Source organism: Abrus precatorius, unplaced genomic scaffold, assembly GCF_003935025.1.
Source record: "Abrus precatorius isolate BTA unplaced genomic scaffold, Abrus_2018 Scaffold10, whole genome shotgun sequence".
Lineage (NCBI taxonomy): Eukaryota > Viridiplantae > Streptophyta > Magnoliopsida > Fabales > Fabaceae > Abrus > Abrus precatorius.
This window is the reverse complement of record NW_020874292.1, coordinates 26,676,093-26,689,062: the sequence shown is the minus strand read 5'-3', so window position 1 is coordinate 26,689,062 and position 12,970 is coordinate 26,676,093. Positions and strand designations below refer to the sequence as shown.

The 12,970-nt window shown below is 29.0% G+C and overlaps 1 protein-coding gene across 5 annotated transcripts; it reads left to right on the top strand.

The window, feature by feature from the left end:
* Nucleotides 1-2,989: 2,989 nt before the first annotated feature.
* On the top strand, nt 2,990-7,415 carry LOC113871279 (putative E3 ubiquitin-protein ligase RF298). 5 transcript variants are annotated; one of them, XM_027508276.1, is made up of 4 exons: nt 2,990-3,196; nt 3,485-3,523; nt 3,793-5,917; nt 6,632-7,415. In XM_027508276.1, exons 3-4 carry the CDS (start codon nt 3,797-3,799, stop codon nt 7,172-7,174), a joined length of 2,664 nt encoding a protein of 887 aa, XP_027364077.1. In that variant the 5' UTR covers nt 2,990-3,196; nt 3,485-3,523; nt 3,793-3,796; the 3' UTR covers nt 7,175-7,415. The 5 variants fall into 5 exon arrangements, with proteins under 5 accessions (XP_027364077.1, XP_027364096.1, XP_027364086.1 ...); XM_027508295.1 differs by having other exon boundaries at nt 3,014-3,196; nt 6,384-7,319; XM_027508285.1 differs by having other exon boundaries at nt 3,060-3,196; nt 6,644-7,305.
* The last annotated feature ends 5,555 nt before the right edge of the window (nt 7,416-12,970 follow it).

The window sequence follows — 12,970 nt, the reverse complement described above, 5'->3', positions numbered from 1 at the left end:
TAGTTATTCATTCAGATAAGCAAGCACGCCTTGTTAATCAATTAATAGTTAAATATATTTTTAATTCATGTATTAGAGCATTCAATCCATTTTTCTCCCAAATTCAATGAATTCTTCTGATATTGTCCTTTAATCTTTACAAATGTTTCGCTGCTGCTTCCACGCTATTTCTCTCTTTTTTAATTATAGTTTTGTCATTGACCAAAAATAATTATTATAATTTTGTCAACATAAATTACATCACTCCTTAGAGGATTTGTGCCCTTTAAGAAGTTTAATCCTTACCCAATATTTTATATTTATATATAGTTCAAATCCTTCATAATATGGCCATAAATAATAAAGTTTTTTTTTTATTTATATATCAATTCTCTTGATTACTTTTACAGCTATTGGTAACTGAACTTCCAATTTTTCCAAGTTCAATCTCAATCACTTTCAATTGAATTACGCTCCAAAATTATTCATTTTGGTGGGTGGAAGTGTCAGTCTCTACATCATAGTGGTACCACGAGGAACAACTAGAAAGCTCAATAGATAGCCTCATAGCCGACTAAAAAAATTATCTATTCCTGTAAAATTCTCACTTCCCTTTCTACTGATTATATCAATTTCTGCGTTCTCTGGCTTTTGTCATGTTTCTTAACATTGATCATTAGTAATAATATAAATTGATAAAATATATTATTGTTGTGAACACCTATCAAAGAAACATCACAAAATAGCCCAATAAAATTTTCTACTTTGTAACATATCATAAATACGAAAAATGTGAACAATATGTCCACGGAAGAGAATAAGTTAAAGCAAAAATGACAAAACTTTGCGGAAGAAGGAATCAAAGAATATTTTTTGGATCATATCCTTTACTTTTCTTTTTCGGTTTCTTAAAAAAAAAAATACATATTATCATTCTATATTATCATTCGGTTTCTTGAAATAATATGAGTAAATATCTATTGTTTAGCGTGACAAGATGTTTTTACTTTTCTTTTTTAATATTTATCTTTTTTTAAAAAATTAATATTAATATTTTATTAAAAACAAATTTAAGTACAAATAGTATTTCAATTCGTTTACAACGATTAACGATACATATAAAAAAAATTATTAATCTAATTCATATATAATTGATCTCTCACAGTACTGTTACAAACTACTTATAAAAACAATACTTAATAAAATTAAATATTTTATTAATATGTAATATATTATTATTAAAAAATATATTAATTATTCTGCTAAAATTAAAATATTTATTCTACTACAAATTACACACTTACAATTTTTTATCATTTTTTTATATTGAATTTCACACATACTCAAGGGACATATAGTGTAAATTTTTACATAAGTATAAATTGATAACAATTTATTAAAATAACATGTACTACAGGTTTACAACTCATATAGATACCATAATATAAAAAAAAATTATACAGTATATCCTATTTTTGATATCACACTAATGGTATTAGAAATTTTAACTAAATTGCCTCGCAAAGGATCTATTATTATTTATTTGCCTCACACTAGTGGCTAATAGTCATGGAAGACCTATGGCTTAATGGTAATGGAAGACTTTTGAAATGAAGCGATCAAATGGAAGCATAAAAATAAATAGTATATTGTGTGTGGTAGTGTGAGTCAATTCAATGTATTAATAAAAATCACAATGACGCATTGTTAGATATAAAAACTTCCTTTGACTTGACCCTCGTCACGGTCAAAACTAAAATAAGTTTTGTTTTTTTTTTCATTTGAACAAAAAATATTAATATATTTCCACTATCATGGTTTGAATATATAAACTAATTATGCTATCTATTTTTTAAAAGCACTCGTGCACAATCTAAACCTGTAGTTTATTACTAATCGTTCACCACCATAAAATTCACTTAAAATATTGTCTTAATTAACGCTTTCTAAAATTATTATATAATTTAATCTCTATAAATGACAAATTGTATTTTAGTTGAAAAAGTTTGTGCGTAGAAAAACTTATTCTTTGAATGCTAAAATTTATTATGTTAATTTAACAGCATGAACGAAGTAATAATTTTTTTTTTATAAACGTGTATTTACATTTAAATAATATACATTATCACTTTTAGAGATCAAACTGTATATTAATTGTACTTTTTAATTTTTTATTATTTATCTAACGATTGTTATAAATATATCCTAATAAGATATTTAAATTGGAAATAAGCCAAATGAATATAAAGAAAAACCTTTGCAATAAATCATAATAAAAAATTAAGAATAATTATTAAATTATTTATGCGTTGTATGAATATTTGTAACTAAAATAAAACATTTGAAAAAAAATGATAATTATTTTAATGTTGATTTTATGTGTTTTTAATACTGAATAATAGTAAATTAAAAACAATTTATTAAAATTAAGACACATCATCTTTATTAGTTTGATATATCAAAATTTAAACTTCAAGAGTTAAATTGAAATTGAAATTAATAAAAATTATATATTTTTTTATAATTTAGTATGTCCAAATAAATAAATGTATTTAATTTGATATAGTATATCAAAATTTAAAATTAATAATAAAAAATAGTGTTCACAAAATAAGAAAAATGAAATACTTAATAAAAATATTACGTAACTTAAAAAAAGTATAAATTTTAATAATACTTTTATGAAAGACAAAGAGTCAAATTTATGGTATACAAATAAACATATGTAATATTTCTTTGACACATTAATAGCATCCCCATTAAAGAAACTTTGGAGACGATTAATTTCCACACGAATAATAATTCCACAAGAGATGACGGTATCTTCCAGTAACAATTTTTCTACGAAATTAATTCTTACTGTTGTTATTATGATCACCATTTAGATAATAATAATAATAATAATAATAATAATAATAATAATAATTATTATTATTATTATTATTATTATTACTATTTTGTGTTATATTATTATTATTATTATTATTATTATTTTGTGTTAATATCTTGTATAGCTTATGGTGCTAACCTAGTTACTATACAGAGAGAAGGACGTGCCATGCTTAAAAGCCTCCCAAAGCTCTTGCAGCCTCAGCACAAATAAAATATAAGGAGAGAAAAAAAAAAAAAAACAGAGAAAGTTGTCGATTTTCTTTCTGATTCTCCGATGTTCTAAGATCGATCTTTCCTTTGATTTCCGACTATTTTCTTCAATCGGGTATGTCTCAATCGTCTAATACTGATTATAACTCTGGTTTTCTTCCACCTCTATTGGGGATCTTCTCTGTATCACTCGCTGCCTATGCTATAATATTCAAAACACAATTTTCTTCGATCACTTTTCTGATCTGTGGTTGAGTCTGGAGTATTCATATGTCTTTGAATTCATCTGGGTACTTTCAATTTTCTCTCTTTTTCAACTGGGTACATGTTTATGGGTAGGTTACTTTTTTTTTTTTTTTAATTATTATTTATTGATTGGTACTTCTCTATCCAAACATTTCAGGAAGTTATATATTCTAGGCTGCAATACTGAGATTTAGAGGTAATGGATTTTCAGTTTTTGAATTCATGCAATGCTTCATAATTCAGTGTTAGATTTTACTTATTTTCTTTTATCTTGGTTTATAATATTATAAAGTTCATTCTGATTTTTCCTGATCAATTTTAATTTTCACATTATTGTCTAATAGAACTTGTTTTTGGAATTGATAAATTTTGGATGGTTGTGAATGGATGCTGGATAAATTCATAAAACTTGGCGAGTGTATTCATAGATTTTATCTTTTCCTTTTTATTGATTGTGGTTTGCAGCTGAATGGCATCATTGGTTGCTAGTGGTAGTAGTCAAATGGCTCCTTCGGTTTCTGTCCAAGAAAAAGGAAGTAGGAATAAGAGAAAATTCAGGGCTGATCCACCATTAGGGGAGCCAAATAAGATTATTCCTTCACCTCAACATGAAAACCTAAGTTATGAATTCTCTGCTGAAAAATTTGAAATATCCCCAGGTCATGGGCAATCAACTGCTTCTGACTTGTGTAGTAGCCAAGATCATTCTGATGGGTTGAAGCTTGACCTTGGATTGTCTAGTCCTGTAGTTTCATCTGAGGTCAGGCTGAGCCAAACTAAGGAGGAACTCGAGGTGGATGAATTCCATGATGCTGATTGGAGTGATCTCACAGAAGCACAATTGGAAGAACTTGTCCTGACCAATTTGGACACCATCTTCAAGAGTGCAATAAAAAAAATTGTGGCATGTGGCTACACTGAAGACGTTGCTACAAAGGCCATCTTAAGGTCAGGCATCTGTTATGGATGTAAAGATACTGTGTCTAATATAGTTGATAATGCCTTAGCATTTCTTAGAAATGGCCAAGAGATTGATCCTTCGCGAGAGCACTATTTTGATGATTTAGTACAGCTAGAGAAGTATGTCTTAGCTGAATTGGTTTGTGTTCTTCGAGAGGTTAGGCCATTCTTCAGTACTGGGGATGCAATGTGGTGTTTGTTAATTTGTGACATGAACGTTTCACATGCTTGTGCAATGGACGGTGACCCTTTATGTAGTTTAGGTAGTGATGGCATTGCTGACAGCTGTTCTTCTGTCCAGACTGAATCACAATCAAAATTAGAAACAAAAGGTCGTGAATTGAGTCTTCCAAGTCCTTCTAAATCTGTCCCCTCCGGTTCTCAATCTGAGAAATCCTTTGTCACAGGAAATTCTGGTTTGGACAACTCAAAGAATTCTCAAATTCTTGGTGAACTCTCAGAGAAAGACAGTGCCAGTGCCAATTCTGGATGTGATTCTATAGATAAATCATCTAGTACTGCTGGAACATCTCCTTCTCCCTCAGTGGAAGAAAAGTGTGGGAGTGTTAGAAAGGTCCATTCCAGTAGCACTAAGAGGGACTACATTCTTCGACAGAAGTCCTTCCATGTAGAAAAAGGTTATCGGACATATGGATCTAAAGGGTCATCGAGAGGAGGAAAGCTGAATGGCTTGAGTGGTTTAATCTTGGATAAAAAACTTAAATCTGTATCTGACTCTACTACCATAAACTTAAAGAGTGCATCCTTAAACATAAGCAAAGCAATGGGAGTTGATGTGATACAAGAAAATCTTACTGATTTCTCATCTAATGATGGACCATCCACCCCAACTGCATTTAGCCTAGATTCTACTGATACTGTTTCCCAATCAACCGATGCTTCATCTTCAGTACATGAAGCAAATGTTGTACCAGCAGTTGATAGTCCAAATGCATTATCAGCTACAGACACTGATCTTTCTCTTTCTTTATCTTCAAAAAGTAAGTTTTCTACAACATCTATCTGCTGCAATAATGAAGCACCTAATACTAGTTGTGTGGCAATACCGTATGACAAGTCCCTTGGGCAATGGATACCCCAGGATAGAAAGGATGAGATGATTTTGAAGTTGGTCCCAAGGGTTCGGGAGCTGCGAAATCAGCTCCAAGAATGGACAGAGTGGGCAAATCAGAAGGTTATGCAGGCTGCTCGTCGGCTGAGTAAGGATAAGGCTGAGCTTAAGACACTAAGGCAAGAGAAAGATGAAGTCGAGCGTCTTAAAAAAGAGAAGCAATCTCTGGAGGAAAATACCATGAAGAAGCTTTCTGAGATGGAAAATGCCTTGTCTAAAGCAAGTGGACAGCTAGAACAAGCTAATGCTGCTGTCCGGAAGCTTGAGGTGGAGAATGCTGCACTCAGAAAAGAGATGGAGGCTGCTAAGTTACGTGCTGCAGAATCAGCCACAAGTTGTCAAGAGGTCTCAAGGAGGGAAAAGAAGACCCAAATGAAGTTTCAATCATGGGAGAAGCAGAAATCCTTGTTTCAGGAAGAGCTAATGACTGAAAAACATAAATTGGCTCAGCTGAAGCAGGAGTTAGAGCTAGCTAAAATGCAACAGGAGCAAGTTGAGGTATACTATTTCCTGCTCATTCCAACTGTCTTTCCATGTGCTTTCTATCATGTAAATGTCACCTGATATCTATACTAAGATATATGGCTCTGGCTGTAGTTGATCTCGTGTTTTCTTCAATATAATTGCTTTTATCCCCAAAAAAGTTAGAAGTTATACTTAGGGAGCATTTATCTGAAATTTCAAAACTACCCCAACTCATCTAATGCTAAACATTAAATGAAATAAATTTGGATTGACATGCACTGACATGCATTTGTTATTCATTTATATGCATGGTTTAACAGTTGGGATTATTTCCATGTTAAATGAATCAAAATGATTCCCCAACTAACAAGCTAATATCATCTTTTTCCCTTCTAAAAAGTCTGGAACTACCTTCCCTCCACCAAGAAATTAATGAATAGAATGATCTATCATCTTTTTTATGTCCCGATGCACCTGTTTGATTCATTTGATTTTGAAGGTTCTATTCATCTTGTGGCTGCAAGACTTGTCCTTTAATCAAAGTATTGATACTAGAATCACAAAAATGTGAATGTGATCTTACTGGAGAGTGAAACATGAGAGTACAGTGTGGTACACATGCATCACTTGCATGATTCCGCAGATGCACCACTCGCATGATTCTGAAGATGCCATCATTTTCACTGTTTAAATGCCAAATGAGTTATGTTACTGCGTCTGTTCTCATCATAAAGAAAAATATCACAGGCTAGATGGCAGCAGGTAGCAAAGGCAAAAGAAGAACTCCTCCTAGAGGCAAATTCTATAAGAAAAGCAAGGGAACAAATCGAGGAGTCAACAAAATCGAAGGAAAATATGATCAAATCAAAAGCAGAAGAGAATCTGCATAGGTACAGAGATGACATCCAGAAACTTGAAAAAGAAATTGCAATACTGAGACAGAAGACCGACTCTTCCAAAATTGCTGCACTGAGAAGGGGCATTGATGGAAGCTACGCCAGCAGCTGTATGGACACGAAAATTGGCGCCACCCCAGAAGAATCCAGGGCGAGTTTTATCTCAGAACTGGTTACAAATTTAAATGACTATACTTTAACAGGAGGTGTGAAACGAGAAAGGGAATGTGTGATGTGCCTTTCTGAGGAGATGTCTGTTGTATTCCTCCCTTGTGCTCATCAAGTTGTTTGCACAACATGCAATGAGCTCCATGAGAAACAAGGTATGCAAGATTGTCCCTCTTGCAGAAGCCCCATCCATAAGCGTATTTCTGTACGTTATGGCCGCACATAATTTATTTACTTTACTCAATTGAGAGTTTTGAATAACTTCTGTGGGACTCTTGCAAAGAATAATACATTCAGATCATGCATCTCCACTTCAGATACATTTTAAGTTGCTTACAATGTCAAGGTTGATTTTCCCCCTTCACTTTTTTCCCCTCTGCTGTTTTGGTTTCATTTCTCTCATGAAGCTACACTTGTCTTTCTTGTTTAAATGTTTTTAAAACCGGAATAGTAATTTTAAGGTACTGGTTCAAAAATCGGTGATAAATGATTTTTTTTTTTAACATTATATAACAAGTTAAATGGTTTTGATAAGTTCAGCCTTACAAAGTTTAGTTTAAGCATAAAAAAATTTTATTAGAAAAAAATAGTTTTTGTATTAATTTATTTTACAGTAAAAAATACTGTGTTTAAAGGCAATTTTGAGAATTGATGTTAACAAAATTGTAAATTAAAGAATGAACTATTGTAATATTATTAAAAACTTGATGTTAAACAAAATTTTAAGTCAATAAACCATTGAATATGTAAATCAATTGATATAAAGTTTTTTCAATTTAATTTGTAATCTCAAATTATAATAGTTTTATTTAATTTGAATAAAATTATTTCTTTTAAAAAATAATTGTGATCTTAATTAATATGATGTTTCTTTTACAAGAATCTCTACTGTTTCACATAGAAAAGCCAAAAGCATATATGCCGTAACATTTGATGTGCAAAATAGTACTAATGTTGTTGGAATTAAATGGATTTTATGAAGGCTTATAAAATGTTTTCTTCTCAATTGAAAACTTCTAAATAATGATTATTATCACACAAGCTTCTTCTTCTTTTTTTTTTTCTCTCCTTTACTCTCAAATAAAGCCTAAATATATGTTTAAAAGAGAGTTTTAAGAGATAACATATTTTTTAATTTTAAATTAAAAGAATTATACATCATTTATAAATAATATATTTAAATTATGTTAATATATTTAATTAATATTTTTTACTTTAAAAAATATTAATTTTAAATATATTTATTTATTTAAAATAACAATTTAAGTAGTATTCTTGAGACGTTGTTCGCTTGGAAGCCTTGATTATACCTCTCGCGTCCAAAGTGCGCTCATCGAGCAAGCCCGAAACCACAATCCCTTGAAGCTCTCTCTCCTCAATCTCAGGTGAAAATTAGAGTTGGAAAGCGACAATGTAGGGGCAATATGGTAAAATAGTATGATACGGTCAATAATGAATGTTAGACTGTACATAATTAAGTGTAGCTTAATTGATAATTTTGAAGTTTGACATGAGTTTATTATTTATCGTCACGTTTTTATTAAGTTTAGCTTATTTTTTTTCAAAGTTTGATTTGATTTATTAATTTTTTATTGATTCATTTTGTATTAAAATTTTTAATAAATTATTAATTTTTTTATAAATAAATAAATATATATATATATAGACAACAATACATATATCTAAGTAAGTTATAAAAAATTATTCAATACATTAATATTTATAATAAAATCATGGATTTTATTTATTCTTTTAAAATTATATATTTAATTTAAATAAATAAATTACTAAATATATAATAAAAAATATATAAATTAGAGTTATACATATAAAACATATCAAATAATAGTAAAAGACTCTGGCCAACAATTTTTTTCTTTTAAGTCATATATCCCTCTCAAATTGCATTACAAAAAAATTATTCATTTGCAACAGTTAAATTTTATGATTTATGAAGGTTTTAATTATTTTTAAATTTTATTTTGACAATTATGAAATTAACGTTAAAATTGATAATATAGAGTTAAATTTATGGTAATTTTAAATCACTGCTAAATTTTTAAATTTGTGGCAGTTATTTGATAACAATTTTGAATTGTCGCTAAAATTTAAAATTTAAATACTAGATCGTATGATAAAAAATAATGATCTGTATTAAAGTTTAGCTTTCATATTTTTTTTTCGGTTTTTATCTTCTACTCATTTCTAAGAGTTATATTTGAAGGAAGTGAAAAGATAGTAAAAGATTATCAAAGTTGTTATGGTTGAAGAAGACACTTTCACCGTAGTAGCAGTGATAGAGAGGAGGATAGTGGTGGAATTCAATGAGGTCAAAGTAGAGGTAAATTGTAACGTGATGGAGAATAGGTAAGTGGAGTGGTGTTTTTTATATTCCGTTATCTTAAACTAATGTTAAATCCGCATATTTTGTGGTGATTACATAAAACCAACACTAAATTTCACATTTTTTGTGGTATTTACATAAAATTGCAACTAAATTTTACATTTTTTATCGCAATTACTAAAACTGATGTTAAATATTTTTTCTAAATATTTTGTTGACATTTATTACTAACTGTTGTTAATAAACTAATGTTAAATGATGTATTTCTTGTAATATCAAATAACTTATTTTGTTTCATCCTAACTATAATTTCAAAAAAAAATATTTAATCATAAAAATATCACACTTAAAAAGTTAAATATATCTTTTTTTAAAGGAGAATGTATGCATTTTTAGGGAGTATATATACCTGATATATAAACTATACATTAAAATAAAAGAATGTTAACTTAATTTTTAAAATTAAGTGAATTATTATACTTATATAATTTTAATATGATAAATATTTTTTTAGTAAAAAATTATTACTTTTAAATGTTTAAACACAATTTTAAGGTTGAAATTATCAAATTTTTTAAAATAATAATATTTAATGTCACTTAATAATTTTGAATGATTCAAATAATGTAATATTTTAAAAATAATTAATTACATTAACATGATTTTGAGTTTTGACTCAACGGTGGCAACGCTACATAAATAGAAATTCGAAACATTGGATTGTGTGCAGCACTAGTTGGGTTCAGAGATTTTAACTCTCTACAAATCCGATCTAGCTAGAAGCTAATTTTGATGAGTTAAACTTTTAAAAATTAAATTTGATATAATTAGAGTGAGTTCAAGTTATATTTTGGGTTATCCTAATTTGGTCCAATATATTCTATTCTTTTTAAATTTTAGCTTCTTTTTTAAATAAATAAATAATATATTATTTATTTTAAAAAATATATAATAAAATATATCATAATTTTAATTTTATACTTTTACTATTTTTATGATTTAACTATATATGTATATGTATAATATTGAAATAAGTATATTCTTTCAATAAGTGAATTAACCATACCTTATTTTATATATTATTGAATTTTGATCAGGCCAAATAAAACACACTTTAACAGAAATATTTATTAAAAATAAATAAAATAAAATAAATTATATTTTTATATTTTTAAAAATATTTTTTAATATATAAGACATACAAGTTAATTTAAATTTATAAAAAAATTATTTATTTTATCCTTTTTTTCTTTTTTGTATTTATAAAAAAACTAATTCCAATTAAATCCTAATCCATAGTTTGTGCACACTTATTTTGTGTAAGAGTAGTTATTTTTACTAAAAAAAATTTCAAATTTTAAAGTTGTAATTTCAGTAGAAGTAATTTTAAGAGTAATTTTTTTAATGATATTTTTTATACACTTTTATAGTATGCAAAAAAATCTCTAGTAATACACCCACTTACTATATTTAGGTGCGTAACTTGATAAATTAGATGAAAAATAAAAAAAATAAAAATAAAATATAGATAATTTAAAATAAATTTACTGATATTGTGTCCTACGTTAAAATTTTACAATTTATGATATATATATATATATATATATATATATATATTTCCTTCATTATCAATTTTCTCAAATTCAACATTTGTCCAAATTTAGCACAATACAAAAATGAAATATTGCAAGAAGTCACATGTTTTCGAAAGAGCAATGATCATTCTTATGATAAAAGCAAGGGCACTTAGAATTATCAAGCTTGACATAAGCGTCCAACCTTTCGCTAAAGTTAATGTACCTAATCCGGCAATATACACTAAAATGAATTGTTCTCCAATTAAGGAAGAAGTGTTTGTCTTTCTTTCAGAAAAATATGATTTGCTAATATAAATATTTAAAGTTTATACCAACGATTTATTTATTTTTAGACAAAGACTATACTAATAAATATTATTCGGTCACCTCATAATTTTTATATATTAGTAAATAATCATTTAATCTTTTTTTTTTTATAAATTCTCCTAATTACTAAATAAAGAAAGTATTTAATGTGTTTTATATTTTGAAGGTGGATTCAAGTGTTGTGATCATGTAACATTTCTACGTTGGAAGCGTAGCTATTTCTTTTTGAGAGTTACATGCCCTTGTAACATTATACAGAAAGGTTTCATGATTGCATATATTAATTTCTCCTTTCAAACCTTTTAATTTGGTAAAAAAGGAGAGGAGTTGTCTAGATTTCTGTTTACCTTTTCCCTTTTAATAGTGTTCGTGGTTGTGGGTTCAATGTGAATATAAAAAGAATTTTACTTATTTTATATCACTTCTTTTAAAGATGCATTTGAAGAATAATTTAATTAATTGTTTATTTAATAAACTTTTATTATTTAAAGAGTTTGTTGTAAGTCAGACGGTAAAAATTATTAATATAATTTTAAAAAAATATTTTCATAAAATATATAAAAAAATATTAAAATAAGCTGAAAAATTATTAAAAGTTTGTTCCTCGTGTGTGAGATAATTGGACATTTTATAAAGAATGTAAAGATAATATAGAAAAAGTGATCTAACAGAGAAAAATGTTCGAGGGATCTTGGCCAACTGGTGCCTCATCGTGAATTTGATGTTGAAGTAGAATCATACAAATAATAATAACAAAACTAATAAAAAAGGAAAACCTACTACAATATTGGAATCTAATTGGGGAAAAATGCTCTAAATTATGTATGACAAAAAGAACGAGTATGCTTCAGTTCAAAGCTAATTAAGAATAAGTACTTAATTATAACACACAAAACTCAGGGCAAAGAAACAAACAAAAACGAAACGAGAAACAGAGTATGGGCAGCACAGTTAGCAGCAACAACATATCGAGAGTTGAAGTATCAAAGAACGAAAGCGGGAAAGAACAAAGCGTCACATACTCCACTCCCGATTCAAGAACCTGCACCTTTCGCGTGAGCGTGGGCGTGAACAGCGCGCGCGTCTCCCTCAGAGACTACACTTTTAACAGAGAAGGAACCACCGTTGATCTCACTGTTCACCAAGTTGAAGCCAACAAAGGAAGTGACACTGATGATGTTGGTCGCATTGATGTCAAATACGGTGGCAGTGCTTTAGAAGTGCGCAGCGACGCGGGGCAGTTTTCCATCGGATACGGTGTGCCACACGTGAGGTGTGGTTTTCTGGTTGCTGGCAAACATTGCACGGACGCACATGGAGGCACTTTGTTTGTGACACACTTTTACGGTACTGCAGAACAGAGATTCTGTGCTGTCGTTATGCAGGTTTGGTACGACCGTGGCAAAGGTAGTTTTATGTGTAGCTTAACGGGTCCTTCTCGTCACTCTTCGATTGAAGCGATGGTGGTAGCTATAAGGAAAGTTTATCGTCCTTCTGATGTTGCTGATGCTCTTAATTCCAATGGCCAGCACCCCAACAACATTACGGGCCTTATAAACAATACTGGTGGACCTGTCAACGGTATTCTCAATGGTTCTATCAACTTCTTTAATTGCGTTTTCAACAATAAGTGAGGAGTTAAAATAGCGTTAATTAACATCGTTTGTATGGATATTAGCCCTTATATTGCATATGTAGTGGATCTTAATAGTTACTGCTCTCACAGAGATCTTGTTTGAATTTCTACCAATGAAGATCAAGTTTATTATATACA